Below are 20209 nucleotides of genomic sequence, written 5' to 3'. Positions count from 1 at the left end.
AGTATTCCCTTAAATAAAGATGAATGTTGCATATCTAAAGCGTTGTCTCCCTTGACTTGGAACTTGCCATGTTTCTTGACAAGCCAGCCAGCCAGCCCTGCCTAGCTAATCTGCATATTGACATCCAGGCACGACGTGGGAAGAATCAAGATAACGAAGAGTTCCTACGGTAGATGTTACTATCCAGATAATGTTCCCAAATATATACAGATCACGTGCTAATACCAGGTATGCACGGGTCAAAATAAGACGTAAGCTGCTTTCTTAGGAAGACTCTCTACTGTATGAGAACTTTATGGAAACTGTTACGTTAAAGTTTCATAAATAAATCTCTGCAAAGTAATAGGTGCAATGGTATCAGAAAATTTCGACATGGTGACTGGCGGTGGCTACTTTTGTGTGTGTCAAAATAATTAAAGATAACATATCTATATTTGTGCTGGTGTCCTGCTTTTAAAAAAAAAACATTGACAGTTCTGTCTGTTTCCTGGAAGGTCAGTACTGTCAAGACAGGCTTCTTTCTATAATATAGTAATATACACCTAAATAATAGGTGAATATACTGGAGAAACAAAGGACTGTAATAATACCCTTTCTCAAATAAAGATGTTTTTCCCTTTATTTAATGGAAATAAAGGCTCAAACCACTGTTTTGTTCATATTCAGACAATGAATAAATACTCTACTATCAAGATAATTAGCTAAATAGATGAAAAGCATGGACCCTTGTACTATATGTAGGACAGAAAGATAAAGAAAGAGATGACATTATGCACGATCTTACCTTCTGGTCATGACTATAGGCTAAGGCCCAGTCCTCTTCAGTGGGATGGAATAAAAGGCTCAGGACGTAGAAAGTGAGGCGGTACTTCTGGTAACTGGCTCCCTCATCAGAGCTGATGAGCACACTGCTCTCAAACTCTGGATCAGTCAACACCATAATCTGAGAGCAAGGAGACAAGAGAGAAGTAGAAAGAAGGAAAGGAGTATAGGTGTGAGGTTTTTTTGGACGAGGGAGAAGAAAAGGTTTGAAGGGCGAGTAAAGATGTAGAGAGATGGGGAAAGGAGATGAGAGAAGGTAGAAGAGAGATGTTAGAGGCAGAGGGGGCAGCGTCAGCAGAAAACAGGCCTGGCTTTTGGCACACGTCAGGTTTACGCTTGGCAAACAACTCTGCTAGATTTCCAACTTCATTTCATGAGTGTGACTCTGGCGCTTGTGTTGCGACGGCTCCGTGGCTCTTCCTGTGCACTTCCGAGGTGAACGCTGGGAGATTTCATCATCTCTCTCCAAAATACGATCAAGGTTGTTCCCAGCAATAAAACGTGACGCAGGCTGGTTGTAATATATTCCAGCGAGGTTTTGGAGCATGTAGTCGAGTTACAATTAACTTCTACACATACAGTATGTTACTTTCTTTATCAGCCAGTCCCTTAGCATGTCATTTCTTTGCATTTCTCCTTCCAATAAAATTCTAATTTCAAATTTTAACATTGCAACTGTGGTAGAGGCCCTAATTTCATGCTTGGGATATTTCTGCCAGAGCTATCACAGTTATTAAAGAATTCAATAAGAGCAGGAATTCCTCAATGCATATTTCTTTCAGCTAATGACATTTAGAGTCTTTGTGGAAGCAGATACAATGGTCACAGGAATTCCTTTTTGAATAAAAAAAGGAGGTGTTTGAATAGGTGTGTAATATATTTTAAGAAAATTGGACAATGGACATATTTTCATACTGGCATGTACAATCTAGTGTTTGTTTCTGTATTAAAGCTGATTTAATTGTTTTGTGGACAGTTGGGAGGGTGGAGATGTGACTATATATATCGACTATAACTTGCACACTAGTCTCTACTCTTCTCAACCTCTTTTTTTCTACATTGTTGTGATGTACTGAATGTATGATCTGATGATTTGATCAATCATTGTCACCTGAGCTAAATTAGCAGCAGGACCAAACTCAAACTGTACTATAGTGCAGCCAGGACAGGCTCAAGTTACCAAACTTCTTCCACAGTAGTAAAGTTATTGTTGTTTTTTGAAATGTTGTACCATATAACTTTATCTTTGTGTTACATAGTCATGATTAAACCCCTCACAATACTGTAAATGTCAACAGGGTCCCCATGGATCCTAAAAAAGTCTTAAAATATCTGGAATTGTAGGAGTTAAGGCTTTAAATTGGACTTATATTTGTTTAATTGATGTTATTTATCATTATTATCATTATTTTCTGATTATTTTACATAACTCGCCAATCAACTTATTAATTAAAGTCAAAAATAATCAGCAGTTGGAACTATAATTAAACTAATTATCAGTTACAGTCCTTTATAAATGGGCTCCATTTCAACCCACTACAACAGTCAAATCTTGCTTTTGCATTATTATATGTCTCATAATACTTTATGTATCAGAACAACAGTCACATGTGACACTTTTCTTACTTCTGCTACTTCTTATGTACTTAGAACATAATCATGCATACTATTACTGAAGTGACATTAGTATTTTATGCTGTGATACAAGTATAAAGTCTCTAAGTAGTTTCTCCACCACTGTGTGGCAGAAAATCTTTCCACTGAATAAAAGCATAAAGTTATCCATATATAAATGATAACATAACTTAGTGTTGTGCTTATCTTGATTGTGCCCGTTTCTCGCCTCTTTTTTCCATTTCCAGTAAAACTCATACCTATGTATACAGTATAGTTGTCTTATTCTTTTGCGGCAGTGATGATGTTATTTTTTACTGGGTGTCAAACATGTGGCCCACGGGCCAGAACCGGCCAACTGAGGCGAGCAATCCGGTCCACTTTCTTTCCTGTGTTCTTTTCCTTCCTTATATCTGTCTTTCCTTCCTACCTTCCTTTTTTCTTCCCTACTTTCCTTTTTTCCTTCCTTCCTTCTGTCCTTCCTTCCATCTGTCTTTCCTACCTTCCTTTTTTCTTCCCTACTTTCCTTTTTTCCTTCCTTCCTTCTGTCCTTCCTTCCATCTGTCTTTCCTACCTTCCATCTGTCTTTCCTACCTTCCTTTTCTCCTTCCTTCCTTCTGTTCTTCCTTCCATCTGTCCTTCCTACCTTCCTTTTTTCCTTCCTTCCTTCTTCCTTCCATCTGTCCTTCCTTCCATCTGTTCTTCCTACCTTCCTTTTTTCTTCCCTACCTTCCTTTTCTCCTTCCTCTGTCTGTATGTGGCCCTTGAATGAAAATGAGTTTGACACCTCTGACTTAAAGAGATATTAAAAAAATCTTAAAAGTCATTCAATTTGTACTTAAAAAAATGTGCAGATCATGGTCATGGTCAAGATATGACTCATTTTTTATCTCATCAAGATTTATTACATGTTATCGTGAATGTCAAGATCAGGTGCACCCCAGTTTGGAGAATCTGACACATGTAAATCCGATGTTCAGTCTTCTACTGTCTGAAAGCAGCATTACTTGACTTGAGTCTTTCATCTAGCTTAATCTGCACACATCCATGCCTCTATGTGGATCGTGCTGAAGGATTGTGGGTTATAGTGACATCGCTTGTGGCACCAAATGGCTGCATTTTCTCTCGTCCATTCTATTTGAATTGGAAAAACAGCAGCGCATTTGTCACTGACACAAATGCTAGTCCTCTTTCCACAGATTTAACCAGAAACCCTTCCCTGGTGGTGATTTAGATAAATAGTTTTTCATTAAGAGCCAATAAACAGGCAGCACATTTTCAACCTGGATTTCTCATTGGCCCTGGCTGGCCCATCTTGCCATTCATTACCTGTCACTGTGTAATGCCAAGGCCTCCTGATAGCCGCCAGTATTGTAGAGGCTTGTCAGATGTAATTTACAGTTTTTAAGCAGTAATCATATTCTAGAATATTAGAGTAAGTAGTAGTTAAATAGAAATGTAGAAATGCCTTGAAAAGGCTTTTGCACATGCATTTTATAATCTAATTAATCTACCAATGCTCTCTATTTAAGCCTTGAACTGATTGAGTGTTGTTACACTCTCCATAGCTTTCAATTGCAGTTCTTTATGCTCATTGTTTCTCAAGCCTTGACTCAGGAAGGCTCACAATGCTCTTCTTTAATACTGGGAACAGAGCCTAGAAAGTATCATCACATTCACATTACTCACTTACTGCCATGTAAGTGTGAAAACAACCACATTACTTCCCCCGACCTTACACACTATCGTAAACCAGACTGTTTCTGTCTGTCCCCCTTGCGATTTAGAAAGAACTCCTGCAAACAATTCAAAGCCGATATAAAGGTGGAGTTACAGGGAACGATAGCCAATTTCTGCTCCTGCCTTCCTAAAACAATCACCCACAAACAATAATTACTCACTTCCAAAATCGCAGAGACCAATAGCATCAGCATAAAGGGGGCGATTAAGATTTCGCTCACAGCGTCCGCTCGTTTTTCGAAGGAAGCGGGGGCGGGCGGGGGGGGGGGGGGGGGGGGGGTTGGGGAGGGTAACAATGGTAAATCGATAGGGGTTGGAGGGATAACCTTTTGTGTTTTATCAGCCTGATGTTGAGCTGTGCATAAGCTGGAGCACAGAGATAGAAGCCGGTAGTTGTCAGATCATGAAGTAAGTGGAGGTATGGATCAGAGATGGAGGGGGAGGGGGGGTCGCGGGGAGGGGGAGGGGGAAGGAGGGCACCCCGCAGCAAATGAATCACGTCACACCAGATCAATTGAGCTTAGTGTGTCTTTGACGGAAGGTTTTAACAGAGTTATCGCTGCAATATGCTCATTAACCATGGATCAAGACTTAATCACCCGCATTTAGCTATCATGTTTTCACTGTCGTGCTTCCTCAATGGCATTTTAAGCGTGCATGTCTTTATTTTTAAATTAACCTAATCTACCAAGCGTTCAATCAAGCTGTTCGAACACTGAGCAAGCACGGAAGAAAGACATCAAAATTTAGCTGAGAAGATTCATGGGAGGTGTCATTTTCAGAGGCTTTGCACTAAATGTCATTACTATCATTCAGATCTATAATGTGACATTGTAAAAGGTCACAGCTGCAGCTTATTCCTTGGACAATGTAAAAGAAAAAAAAATTCTACATATGCTTCTCAGAATTGCTGCAGTGGACATATAATGATTCCTTTATTGTGTTTGAAAGGAATATTTCAAAGAGCAGCAGACGATTATATCTTACAGTGAGTGATTGGGCATCTCTTTTTATCTGGCAGAACACACACGGATGCTAAATAAGGCCACTCAGATGCAAGAAGGCTACAAAGGAATGTAGCCAGCATACAGGCAAACTTTCATCCATCTAGAGGATGGCAAATCGAAATAATTAGATTAGAGATAAGGTGCAGAGGGAGAACTGGCCCATAGGCTGAGCCAGAGGTCAACCATTAAAGCTAAATATTCTCATGAGATAGCTACTTCTTGGATGTCATGACTCACTTACACAGTAACATGCACGCAGTAAAACATTGTTTTACTTCAGATTGTTTCATCAAGGATCTAATGTCTTGTTTTCATTCTACATACGTGTGGTGAAACTGATCTCAGAACAGTGCTGTTCCTATAGGTGTTATTTACATCGTATACGGGTCAATGATGTGATGCAGCAAGTGTCAATCGGTGTAACCAATATTTTACCATAAAAATGAGATTATATACAGGAAAATACATGTGAACTAAAATGTGGAATAAATATAATCCACTTTTGCAACTCAACACTACGTTTTTAACTCATTTTAACCATTTTTCAAAACTAATGTAGAAAAAATTGGTGTTTTTCGGATATGTCCTGCTCAATATTGACAAAGTGCTTTAAAATATAAATGTCGAAATACATATTTTTTTCTTTTCATTTGATGTTTTAAAATGAAGTAATACACTTGAATTCACTGTAAGTGTTTTAAATATTATTATATATATATATATAATATTTTTTTGTGGTTACACCATTTGACATTTTCAGGAGCATTCAGTCTTACTTTTGGTAAAAAAATGGTGCAAATGTCATTTTAAATGACATAAAACCAACAAAAATACAAAATGTACATATTAACAAACCTGATGCTGCTTTTAAGACGATATTTTAACATATTTTTTGAATTGCTCATCTTGCTAAAACATATTTGTCACTGACTTGTATATTGTGTGAATTGAGTGTGATTTTTTTTTCTCCCTGGTGTGTTATTAGTGTTAGTTTATCTAGTCTTATAACTGAAGTAAAAATGAAAAAGTATGTCACATCAGTGACAGACAATCTAAAGGACTATATTCCTGCTATGCCCTTGATGTGGAATTAAATTTTTCACCACATAAAAACAGACAGGGGGGAGTGAGTCATGAAGAGCAATCAGCGCCGGCTATGATCTGTTCCTCTCCCTGTCATGGTTTAGCTCAACAGATCCTATTAACTACTGCATCATGCAAACGTGTTCATGGTCAGTGCCTTGGCTCAGCCTTGGAAAAGTGAGGCTGATCAACCTGAGCACCTCCCAGCATTTCAGTGTCACACACAGCAATCATGCTTTATTTTTTTGTCAGTCTTTATATTTGACCAGTCAGGTCAACCTGAAGCCAGCATAACTTTTTTTTTCATCTTTTTGTTGTTGTTATGCAACACCTGTAGTATTGTAGAAACATTCTCAACTCTATTACAAGGTGGCCATGACTTGTTCTTTGCCACGCCATTATGCTGATGTCCTACGGTTTCAAATTTTCATGGGTCCTTGAATGTGTGCAAAGTGCCATCAATTTGTCTTGTTTTATTCTGTAGAAAAAACAAGTCTGCATTCAAAACAATGGAAATAATTATTTCATGTCTACCTCTCCTGCATATAATACAACAAAAATAACATTATTTAGATTTTCTGTTGCTGTGTCATGGCCTTTTTATAATTTTTTTACAGCAACTATGTAACTAGTCTGTGGCCATGAGTAGCAGTTGAAAGGCACAACGTGACTTGTGTAGTGAAACCACAAGCAGAAACATATCCAACATGTCTTCTTGTCTTCTGTGGAGGTAGAGTGTGTTTCACCACTGAGATAAAACCACTGAAACATGTATGTGTTCAATGTGACCATGTATGTAAATGTAGCAGTGGCACAAGTCTAGAATAGTCATAAAGTCAATGACCAAACTCTACTGCTAACTTAAAGTTTGCTAACATTAGCTAACATTAGCCAGCATTAGCTATCGGTCGTATTAGACCAAGTATAGCTTATGTAATCAATTTTTAATTTTTAAATGGAAGACTATGTTATGTCTTATTTATGTTTATTAATTCCAAATGAAGAAAAATACACAATACAAAAAATACATGTAGATTTTTTTGAGATTAAGAAAAGAGAACAATAACTAACTAATAGCCAATAAAACCAATAAGGGCTTGTTGAGTGGCCCTCCAATTGTAAGACATACAACATAAAAACTTAAGAGGAAATAAATACAGACAAATACATACAAAGACTTAACAAAAATATAAAAAACTAAGGTGTAACAAGAAAGTTGACAATTTACAGATGCATGGAATATGATAGTGAGAGCAGTTATGAAGTTGCATTACGATTCAGAAAGAAGAGTTAATTTCTTAATGCTTTTAGTCTGCTGGAGTTATAATAGGCCTACACATGTCACATAACACATCTTTAAGTTACGAATTATCCATTATATGCTACATTATTTTTCAAATTAATTTCATGTAAATTGCTAATTGATTGCAAATGTTCTTGAGTGATAGCTCAGACATGCTTTTAAAATCCATTGAAAATACTCAGAAAGACTTATTAGACTCAGCAGGGAGGACTTATTATTGCGACTAATTGTCATGTCGAACTCCCTGTAAAGCTGTAATAGTAATATCTCCAACACTTATGCTACCAGAGGAACAGATCAGTTTAACACTATGCAAATGTCATTTCCCTCCATATGCATACAGTCTGTTATAATTAGCAGTGGGACGTTAACATTTGGTCAATTAGTATTTTTTTATATATATATATATGTAGCTAATGGTCTTATTTTTAACTACAGTATTGAAAACATATTGATTCAGAAACAGCCAAGAGGCAGTCTGGTGTACAGATGGAGATTGCTGTAACTGGGCTGCTTACAGCACTCTGACCTCTTGGCTACGATTCCACTTGTCTATCAAATTGTGCTCGGAGCACCAGTCGGGTGGAGTTCACCACATACAAGGGCAAATCAAATTTACTGCCTGATACTGTGAGTTGTGAATCATAGTAAAGGATAGTGTAAGGGGTTAAGAGTGTTTCCTATATGTGGATATAGAGTGTGTGATGCATAGATGAGTGTAATCTTTTAGAAGTATCAGTTACCTGCACAGTTAAATTCAGTCGGATTGAAGGCTGAATTAGATTTTTAATAACAGGGAGGTGAAGATGCTTCTTTTACTATTTAAAACTGAGACAGATGGTAGAAATGAAGTGTAAACCATATACTGATGAGTTAACTAAATTCTTAGTAAGTCAAACATAATTGACACAATTCTCAGGCAGCAGAAAGAAGTTGGCAGACGGCTGGCAGCTGGCAGTGCTTTATTTGTGCCTGACTTCTTTATGTGGGTGGTTTGCAGAAACATTTCTATGTAGGAAAGAATACATATACCTGAATCCTGTGTGTAATATTGCTCACGACTTGTATCTTGCAGAGAGGCAATGCCGCAGGCTAACACAATATCCACAGAAAATTGTATACCAGAGGTACCCAAATCCATTTCAAATAATGGCTGAGTCTCAAATAAAAGGTGTGTAAAAATAGAGAATTACTTGTTCTCTAATAGCTCCAATAGCTAGTACTTCCACAGCGCTTATTCCATCAGTACAACGGTTAATTCTCACTACACAGTCCTCACTCACGAATTGATTCCAACCTTGTTAACTTTGCTGTTTTTACAATAAGCATGAAGTTACTGGGAAGAAAACTCAACATTTCTAGTAAATGTTTCAAATTAAAAGCCTGGAACAAGCGAGAACAAGAAAGATTTCCCCCATCTGCTTTTAATATGAAGTATTTGTGCTGGAAATAGAGTTACATTGACTTATATTTAACACCAATCAAGAAAAACTGCACATTGAAAGTGACTGGAATAATTCAACAGATTGGTATGAGTATGACCTAGCTCTATTGTTATACTGATAAACTAAGTGTGGTAAAAATGTAATGTGTTATACAAGTAGAGCCCAACTGATATATTGGTCAACCTATATCATAGATAGCAGTAGCAGTGTTTATACTGTCTGATATGAGTCAATTTTTTTTAAAGATATACAGGCAGTATTTTATGTATATTGGATCCTTTTTCAATTAATGAATTAATTCAAGTTATAATATATACACATTAAACTCCCAGTGAAGTTTACTGTTTCAGAGTGCTGATGTAATTTTTTTCAAAAAAAAGAAAAAAAGTGTGTTTATGTATATATTCTGTATATATAAGATTATCTGCCAATATACCGATATCAGAATTTTTGTATTACTTAATATCGGTATCGGCACTGGCCCCGAAAACCCAGCATCAATCAGGCCCTAACATACAGTACCTGAATTCATCAACACAATAGGTAAACATAAAACTTTGACTTAGCATTGATGGCAAAAAGTATCAACAGCAAATTGAGACAGGAGCAAATCAGAAAACAGGCAGGCACTCCACTAAAATAGGATCATATATAATTTTTAATTAAAAAAAAACCTTGTCTTTGTAGTTGATGTTAATGAACACTTGCAGCATCTTACCTTTCTCTTATTAGTTGGGCAGACGTAGAGATAACTCAAAACAGTTTTAGATCCGACTTTATCATTCATTCTCTCGTATGTGGAGCCATAGTCAGTAGATCTGAATGGAGGAAATAAAGAGAGATTACAGTCAGAAACAGCCAAAGGCTATTGTAGATAAACCAGACACAAGATGACTGAAGGTTTGCTGAAAAGCTAATGGGTAAACAAACAGACTGAGGATTACCAGGACATTGCACGATTCATGTCAAATCATATTTATTTGAGGTGATGAAAAAGAATGCAATATCACACCCTTCAGTAAAACAGAGTGCAGAGAGAGGCAGGTATGGTATTGTACATATAGAGTCACTCTGGGCAGGACTGAAACATCTGGCAATAGAACAAGAGAAGGTTAACCAATCATCTATGGCTGCCAACAAATATGAACCATTCGAGTATGTCTAGGGACCAAGCACGGTAAATAATTAATTCTCTCCCAATGACTACTATGAAATAAAATATGACGAGTGCAAAAACATGTGGATGTTCCTGAGCCCATGGGCTTTAATAATTTAACAGTGGGAATGAGCCTGTTAGCCAGCCTAGTCCCTAGAAACTCTACAGAAATCCATCATCACTAGTAACTACCAAATCTGCCTTCAAGTAGAATATTACAGCATTTACAGGGCTGTACTCGCTTTTCCGTTTGCTTTTTTTTCCCCCTATGAAAGCTGCATTCATGTGCCCAGTATTTTCAAATATGTCTCTCTATGGGAACAGGAGCACCCACCACCAACTATGGCATAACTCCCATTTAGATTTGCAGTCTACTTCACGGTGTTATGAGGAAAGTGAAGATGATACCTATTTTAGTTTCTCTCTTTCAGTCAGCTCAGTCTGCCTGCGCTCCTTGACTGGAAACTGGCTTTCAGTGAAATTGCAGAGAGATTTCTCTCATTCAAATTCATTCCTGAATGCCTCTCAGAGACACAGTAGTTGCTATGATTACAAAGCACAATAATGAGTCAGACAGACAGCATCATTTCCACAGCATATTAAAGTGGAGCTGTGGGGAGAAGCGCTGCACTGAGAAAGATCCTGATTTAGAACCAGGGCAGTGAACTACACTGTTGGACACTTCATAAATAACAAATAAACATATGTTGTGTTTGGCATAACTTGAGTTAGCACTACTGCCACTCACCTAGCCCTTCATCTAGTCACCATAATGCATGTCCTTCGATGTCTTAAAAGGAAACGGTGATAGCTTGGACAAAGATGAAGATGTCAGGTCTCAAAATGCAGACCAAGATTAAATGTGACACCTAGCATGAGAAAGCTCAATCAATAGGAAATAGGAAATGAACTGGTTGTACAGAAGGAGGTGGCAGAATGTCAAAAGAAATGTTTCCCACCCACGTCAAATTCTTTGAAATAAACGGGAAAATGGAAGTGGAAAATGGTCAAGGTACTGTCAAGGCTACAGAATGACCCAGCAAGCAATAGATTATAACAGCAGCATTCAGCAGACACTGGTCTTTCTGTGTACTAGTCCTTCTAAGACCTTTTAGCTTTCAGCATAAATGTGCCCAAAATGTGAAACATACTGTATTCGTGTGGACTGTCACAGGTGAGTTTGACGTTAAAAAACAAGCTCAAACCCCACTTCTGGTGCTTATAGGTGCCGTGTAGTGATTTGACCACTGTAAGCGCTGTGGAGCAACATTTCTATGTCCAGGCCCTTACTTTGTTTGTATCCCGTACATGCATGAGAAGAAACCTGAGCAAGTGTAGCATGTTACAAGTGCAGGTTTCCAAATGTTCTAAAACATCTGCTTTGCAACTATTTTACAGGGAGGGAAATTCATTCTAGAAGGGGTTCACACAACACATTTTGGTGAGAAATGCTGAATGTTTGTTTACAAGAAAACTCCACAGGGTACATAGTTTATAGTACGTTATGTTTCCACATGGGACCACTGTTCAGCCTCTGGACAATAATCCCAAGCAAATTTCTAAATGTGTAGTCTGTACAATAGTCCTGTATGAAGCTGGTGATTTTACTCTTTATTGCAGTGGGGTGAGAGGGATGTTAAGTTGTTGAGCTGTACGTTTAATTACTGAGACCTATTATTTGTTCACTGTATGGTGAATAACATGCATTAAATTACACTTTGCATAACAGGTCAGTCAAAAGCAATTAGTATCTATAATGCTTTACAAATGCAATTCTACAGTTACATTTAGACAAACTGAAAGTCTTTGTTAGAGGCTGAGTGTGTTTCCAGCAAACTTTGGCCTGCCCTTGGCCCTCTAATCACATTAAGTCTTCAGGAACTGACAAGTTCAATTTGACCTGAGCTGTATTTTTAAGCATTCTCGATGTTGCAGAGAGGATTATCCGCGCTTATATTTCATAGTACATCAATTACTGCAGCGCCTTGTTTCCTTAAAAAGGCATAATACTTCCAAGCTTTTAACCCCAAGTAAGACCTGGGACCTTGTTTGTTCTTATTTTCTCTTCATTGGTTGTCTGTGCATTTACAATCTGATTTTAAGATTGTGTTAATTACTATTAAGGATTCATTCATTAAGGATACTGGTTTTAATTAAACCAAGATAATAAAAATCCTCCTTCCCCTGTTAATAAACCCCAGGGTGTGTGTAGTATACAGAACTTATGTTGGCTAGATCACCCACCAAAATTCTTCACTACAACAAGAATAGGTTGGATGTAGTATCTATTCAGGCTGAGAGCCTGTCCAGTGACCATCAGACAGGAAAGTATCTGGAGGCACTGCTGCCTCCATAACAGATGTAGGCCTCGTAAAACCATTGAGTGACACCTCAGTCTTCCTGTCAGTGTCTCACAGCAAAGAATAAGTGTTAGTGCCTTAGTAAATTATTGTCAACCTAGGTCGGTGGTCTCCAATCCTGCTTCTGGAGAGCTACTGCCCTGCATGTTTTAGATATCTCTGCACTCTAACACACCTGATTCTAATAATTATCTCATTATCAAGCCCTTTGACAAGCTTCAGCTGCTTGATAAAGAGTTAATTATTAGAATCAGGTGTGTTAGAATGGGAAGATACTAAAACATGCAGGGCAGTAGCTCTACAGGAGTAGGGTTGGTGACCACTGATGTATGTCCAGAAATAAAAAGCAGAGCTAAGGTTGGGCAATAAGTAAATAGTGCTGAATGTGTGGCAATTTGAGAGTTTTTAGCTGACTGAAATGACTTTATATTTATTAATTTACTTCAAACGTCATTCGTGCACATTCATGGTTGCTATGTCATCAGCAATATAGAGCTTATACACTGATATACTATGCCCAGAAAATATCCCACACAACATTAAAGTATTTATCAGCAGCTCTACTGTGCCTGTGTAACAAACATTTTTCTGTTTAAAGACTTTGCAATATGCAAGGCCATTTCTGTTTTGCTGTGGGACAAATTGACTATCACCATTCGTGGGCTGATGGGAAAACGTTTGCTCTGTCCTGTAATCAGCATCCCCGCTGTTGCACTAGTCACAGAGAACTCTAAGTTTGAGGGATGAGAGGAGCGCGGCCTGCTTTTTGTTCAAAAGAACGAAGGTTGTATTGAATCTGCACAGGAATGAACCTCTTCTCATAATCAACATATGATTACAATGTTTACCCACACCGTGCTTTTCATTCAGAGCTCCTGCACTTCATTGACATACGTTTCAGTCATTTCCTCCCCATCAGCTCGGTCCATTGAGACTCTTGTTTACTTCTTGTTCTGTCTGGTCGCCGTGCGTGCAGAAATAAAAAGGCAAAGTTTCTCAAAGACAATTTCTCGAAGAAATACTGCTGCTGCTTTGATTGTTCTACATACAACGGCAGTATGCTCTCTGCAAAAAAGCAACCTGTTTCCATTTCTGTTTAGACAAGCAGTTTGTGAGCTTGCCTGTAGAATTAATGTCTGTCTCTGCCTTGTGGTGAAAGATAACGGCTGGAATTTTTTTGTCACTATCAGTAAAAGAGATTAAGGCAGATTTGACTCAGGATGTTAAATCAGACTCTTTTGAGTCGATGATCCTCAGTAAGTCTGTGACCATGAAACAGACTTACCACACTGGTACTACTATGTTGTAGGGGTACAGTGTTTAAACAGCATAATCGATTACAGTACATGCAAAAGCTACTTCTATCACCCTCTTTTATGTTCTCAGTCTTTTCAGTGATAATAGTGTTTCACCAAAAGCAACTTATATTCCTGCCTTAGCAAAGCAGGTCAAAAATGTGACTTCCTCTTGAAATGAAACTAAATCAAAAGTATCAAAATGACTCCTGCCGTCTCTGAACTGCCACAAAGTGGAGGTTTCTGTTATTTTTCTTTTGTAAATTGAAGTCCTCCATTTTTTTTTTCAAGTGCCGGAGAGAGATATAGCGCGGTGCATTGCAGTGTGTGAACATCAAATGATTGGGAAAAAAAGGCAGGCAGAAATTGCATTAGGGAATGTTTGTGAGGTTTTGCCAGATGGCTGCCAGTAAAGCAGAACAATTCAGCGTTGGTGTACAACACCGTTGACCATGCTCCAGGGAGAGAGATGGAGGGGAAAAAAGCCATGCACTTCAAAGACTGAAGGATGAAAACTCCAACCAAATCATCTTAGTTTCTCAAGCTAGTACAAACAAAACACATCACCCTGAAGCGTACAGGAATTAAAAAGAAATGAAACCTGTTGCAATGTTGTTTCTAAGGAACACAGAAGGTTACTGATCTGACTCCTCTGACTGTAAACCTGACTGACTTGCTGCTCAACAAAAACAGTTTGCTGTTTCTTATGCACTAGCATGCATTCACAAAGAGGCACAATGAGAACAAAAAAACAGCAAATCAATATTCATCAGGGGTCTGAAGATGACAGCATCATCAGGTGGTTGTCGGCGTCGAACCGAAGCAGCAACAACTCAATTGTCTGTCCTCAGGAAAAGAGTCACACAGACACAGGGGCCTCGGAGAGTGACAGAGAGAGACAGATAGTAAAGGTTTCTTAGCAGAGAACCCTGCGGCAAAATCAAGCCTGAAGACTCTGAACACTCGCTGAGTTGTTGCACTTGAAAAACATTCTTGGCACTGGTGAGCCGAAGCATTCTATGCAGTGCTGAGGGGTCAGAGGTAGAGACGCCTGAATGCGTCGCAGACATTTCCACTGCAATTGTCTGAATTGTTGCAGTCTTTAGTCCCAGGAACAGACTCTAGGGGAATGACAAAGCCAATTCTGTTCCAGCCACAGGTCCTTGACACAAGCCTGCTCTCTGGATAGAATCCAGGGAACTTTGGGTGACCAGGAAAAGAACTAAAGAGAACTGTCACCACATTAAAATGCTTGAGAGTATGAGGCACCAAATTTGGGCAAGCTGAAAATCATTTATGCTCTCCTTCTACACTACTGTGCTCTGAATTCATTTGCAGACTCATTTTGAAGTATAGTACAGAGCTGCAAGAGCAAGAGGATATGTTTGTGTGGATGTTTTCGGCATGTTTGTGTGGGTTTCTTTCTGCTGCTCTGATGTCCTCCCACTCTAAACACATGCAGTTTAGGAAAAAATGAACCACCTCAGTAGACATTGATTTGGTGATTTGCAGGTCAAAATGTACGTAGGTTAACATTTGATTAAAAATCGGTGTGTTTTCGTCATCATTTCAACCACTTCACAGACAGGTGCCAAATGAAAGGGAAACACAGATAAACATAATGATTGTAGATGTTGCCTTCAGGAGATTTTGGACAGTGCACTGTACCACCAACATCAAAAGAATATTTTTTGGAAGAGTGGTGGTCATCCCTCCAGTAGAATTCATAAACAACCCTATATAAACTGACTGGTATGTCAATGCCATTAGTTTAAAAGAGGAAGCAATGTCTGCATGTAGCAACCATGGTTAAGGCTAAGGAAAGATTATGTTTAATGGCAAATCAAGCACGGTTAATGTACTCATCCTCATTACAATTTGGGTTTGCTGGACATTATACTTCATTATACTTAACTTTGACCTGTTGTCCTCGTTTGTACACACTTTTTTTGTGCCACCTAGTGGTAGGGAAAGCACAATACAGTATAAAAATTTTATGGCAGGCATCTTGGTCAAGTCAATCAACAGCTGATCCCCAGACAAAAGTGGACCAGGTACAAAACCTTATCAAAGAATATGGTTGAAATGATTAATAACATTTGTTGTTTGATATGATGTATACATTTGACTAATTTTAGCAATAGTTTATAGTAACCATATAGGACTTTTTTTTTTTCAAAAACGACTTCCTGTTCAAAGACAATGCTTAGTTTTGTACTTATCAGGTTCGACTAATCCCGAATATCTGGGAGAAATTGAAAATGCATACCAAACAAAAGCTTAGGTCTTACTAATTGTTTGGTTGAACTGTTTTAGGATAGGGGAAGACCAGGGTTAATGTGTAGTAGGGGCCTGTTAATTATATTTAAACTACATGTTTGAAATACTTAATTTCAAACCAAATTTATCCCAGTTTTAACCTACAGTAGATTTCCAGACATCTAGACAAACTGAAAATCAATGCTTACTGAGTCAGAACTGCCCACAGGGTAGTTTGTAATGTTTTTGTCTGCCTGCATGGCCCTGCAGTGACTGGTGACCCATTCAGGGTGTTTCACTGCCATTTTATCGGAGGCATGAAGAGAAAGGCTCGAGCCTCCCTGTGAGCCAGATAAGGAATACATGGACGAATAAATGGATGGGTGAGTTGCTCGGGGCAATTAGTCTGTTGCTTGCAGCCAGTGTTAGACTTCATTCAACCAAAGGATTATTAAATGTTTTATTCCACAACACTAAACTGACACTCTCTAGCCAACATTCAGGCAGAAACACTTTGTCATAGTTCACTTTTATGACAAAAATGGTTATCTTTAAGCATTTTGGTCCCATTCAAAGCAGCAGTGCTCCAATAATTTCATATTAGATAGAGAAATAAACTGAACACTCCAGGGATAAAGACAGAACAGAGTCAGGCATAACACTGTTTATCAGTAGCGACAACATATTAGAAGACTAAAATATATGTTGAAATGTCTGGTTTACCGTTGAAAATATCAGTCCATGATTCAGTATACATTTAAAAGATAGGCTGAAATTGTTTTTTTCTTGCCTGTTCATACTGGCTATTAGAGGATCCTTTCATGCAATTATAATGTAAGTGATGGGGGATAAAAAAGCATTGTTCTGAAGCTAATTTGAAGCTTCTTTAAACGTTACAGTCTTTTATGTGCCAAACACTAAAAGGGAATTTGATTCTAAAAAGCCTGTAAAAGTGGCAGATATCCACTTGACATGACTTTTACATGCATTTTTACATTAAATGACTGTGTGGACATATGAGTGTGACTTTTTGATCTTTAAATAACCAGTATAAGCATGAGAGAAAGGAAAGTGAGGAGAGTGAGGAAAACCTCTTTCACTGATCTTATCGACACCTGAGTGTAGTTTGAAGACATACTTGAAAACATTTTGAACCTTTCCTTGAACAAAGTGTATGTTAGGTTTGTACAATATGACATTATACATCAAGACTATTAATTTCCATGAGATATTTTCCTTCAGGATTAGTAAAGTAATCTATCTATCCATCTATCCATCTATCCATCTAATGGTACTATCCTATTACTGTTTTGGGGTTTTGGGGTTATTCCAATGTAGCAATGTTGCAAATCAATGATTTGGACTGCTGTATGACAATTATTGGCTTTTTGCAGCAATGGGAAGAAGTAGCTTGACTTGTCAGGTATTAGATTTGCCAGATGAGCTGTTTTTCTATTGATTTTTTTCCCCCAGAAAATGTAGTGTATCAATATATATACATGGGAATTACGATGTGAAACTAGAGCTATCATGATAAATGACTTGATCTATATCACCTACTAATATAGATAATACAGCAATGGCCTAGGATGACCAGCAGAAACCATAAGTGATTTAAAGCTCCCACATATAGAATTCTAATGACTATAGCACCTTTATGTCTTTGTTTGCAGAAAATGTACACAACCCTAGTTATGTTACTTCATTTATTGTACCTTTTTTATACTAATGCTACGAGACACTCAGAGTTGGTGAGTAACTAATTCCATGTTACATACTCTAATTACAAAATAAATGTAACTGTAATATTTTACAGGAAGAGGTAACAATGTAGAAGGCAGTGTTACACATGTGATAATGAGACATTTGTTTACAAGTACCTCCAGGTGGCGTCATGAGATTTTTATAGAGTATATCAGATTCAGACTTTCAATTGTAATTCCATGCTATGTGCTGTATGCAGCATCACTTTTTAATGACATAGAGGCATTACCCAAGAGTTAGAAAATGTTCCCCAGCATCTAAACTAAGAGTGACGGGGAGGAAGTATCTGCAGGAAGCTCTGTGAAAAGAGAGTCCTGCATGTTTACGGATAAATAAATCACTTCTTACCACTGCTGCACGAAAACTTCACTTCACAAATGTTGAAAAGGGATTTGTTTAAAAGCAGAGGGAGATTCTTTCTTGCTTAAGCTAGTATGTTACATAGTATATCATCAGTTGGAAGGAGACAGTATTTTTCCATGTGTTTCTGTCAGCAAATGGATATTCAAAACACACATATATTCTAAAAAAGCCTTTTAGGACAATAAAAAAAACGTTTTGAAATTTGCCGCATGCCAAGCGAATGAGAAGTGGTGATATTACATGAGATCTAAAAGAGAAAAAAAAGGCGTGAAGGGGAGTGTGCCGCAGTAAAAGCAGAGAACATCCAGCAGTTTTAATAATCACTGCCACCATCAGCAAAGCATATCTCAACAAGGAGCGTCATCATGTACAAGCTGTCAAGCAGTTTATCTGTGGAATATACACTCACCCTCTTTTATTTGACGCACGCTCGTGAAAAACCTACACACCAACTTAAGCAGACACACACACAGTCATGCTCAAAGGAAGCATGCACACACACACACACACACACGCACACACACACACACGCACACACACACACATAGACGCCAGCTCGCATCCTTCCATGTTTTCACCCCGAGGCACAACTGCTGCACAATCTCTCCCCTAATGCAGAATCCACTGAAGCATAATTGAAAATGACTTTGGAGAATTGCCACGTTGAGATTGGAAGATACCGTATATTTTTTTGCAGGTGTTTGCTGCGGAGTTGTCTGTGAAACACACACGTGAGAGCAAGAGGACAGTGAAGCATGGAGAAAATAATGGAACCTCAAAAGACCGAGCAGTGTACGCCAAAGTCTGTCTCTCTTTCAACAGATTAAGAAATGCGTTCATATGCATATTCATCTGTGTTTTGTATGTGTGTGTGTGTGCGTGTGTGTGTGTGTGAGTATCTTAATGTATGTGTCTGTGTGTGGGAGATAGCGAAAGGAAAAATATAAGAGCAACTCATGTGTGAAACAAACAAGAAAACAGGAAACGCGCCTGTAGATCGGCGCGCTAATAAAAAGCGCCACGAAAGTCGGCGACGATCCTACGATGTCGAACAAAAAGATTTCACATCACAACTGTTCGCCTGGAGTGTGGTGCATGTAAACAACAAGCAAACAGGAACAGAAGAGAATAGGAGATGATATATATATATACAATCCACACAGTATCCCACACTGTCGTTCCATCAGGCCGTCCCAAATATAGCTCTGACCGCATCATTGCATCGCGCCTGACAAATGCAGCGTTGAGGAAATACCTTAAAGGAACAGCTGGAGCGGGACAGAAGTGCTGACATTCAAAGATCGCTCTCAGTGACAACATTTGTCGTGTCTCCCACTCACAGCCCCGTGTTCTCCATTCAACCTTGACAGTAGGCTAGGAAAGTATCTTTACTTCATCTCCCCCGTGCGCCCCCACCGCTCTAGAAATGCTTTTTTTCCCCTCCAGAATGAATCTTTAAATAAAGTATAAAACTTTAAAAAAAAAAAAAAAAATCCTCCCAGACGTGATGATTTTTTCATGAAGTCTAGAAGGACTTAGAAACGTTAGAAAAGATCAATCTGAGTTTGACATCCGCCTTGTTTTCACCGTGAATGTTGACCTAAAACGCATCGTCACATGACTTATTCACCTTATCCAACTCTCCTTTCTTCTGCTCTGTCCACCCTGAGGTGAACCGACCACCAGCCTCCCTCGCAGTCCATCACAGATGTTACTGTACAGTGTGTGATTTCAATCTTAGTCAGAGTGCAGGCTTTGAAAAAAAAAAAAAAGTCCCTAGAGTATCTTTCTAACTGCAAAGCTGGTGGGTAAAGAACAACCAGAAATGCCTTCTATTCATTATTCATGCCTGGAGAAGGCCTGGGAAACAGCTATTCGATGGCTATAGATTATCACAGCTGTATTGCTGGAGAGTAGCAGCGCACCACAGTGGCGCTGGTGGTAGGTTGGAGGCCTCTGGAGCATTGTTAGTGGTGATAACTGGCATGGTGAGGTCAG

General features: G+C 38.5%; 1 protein-coding gene across 2 annotated transcripts in view; it reads right to left on the bottom strand.

The window, feature by feature from the left end:
* The window catches only part of sorcs3a (sortilin related VPS10 domain containing receptor 3a), a 208659-nt gene that overhangs the window by 84648 nt on the left and 103802 nt on the right, over positions 1-20209 (bottom strand). For both annotated transcript variants that reach the window (XM_053328447.1, XM_053328454.1), the window contains 2 exons: positions 9733-9832; positions 785-943 (listed from right to left, as the gene is read on the bottom strand). In XM_053328447.1, the coding sequence (XP_053184422.1) occupies positions 785-943; positions 9733-9832 (259 nt within the window). The remainder of the gene's footprint in view (positions 1-784; positions 944-9732; positions 9833-20209) is intronic.

This window comes from Scomber japonicus, chromosome 2 (genome assembly GCF_027409825.1).
Source record: "Scomber japonicus isolate fScoJap1 chromosome 2, fScoJap1.pri, whole genome shotgun sequence".
NCBI classification, from domain to species: Eukaryota; Metazoa; Chordata; class Actinopteri; order Scombriformes; family Scombridae; genus Scomber; species Scomber japonicus.
Note: the sequence above shows the minus strand (reverse complement) of the source record. Positions and strands in the feature narration are given on the sequence as shown.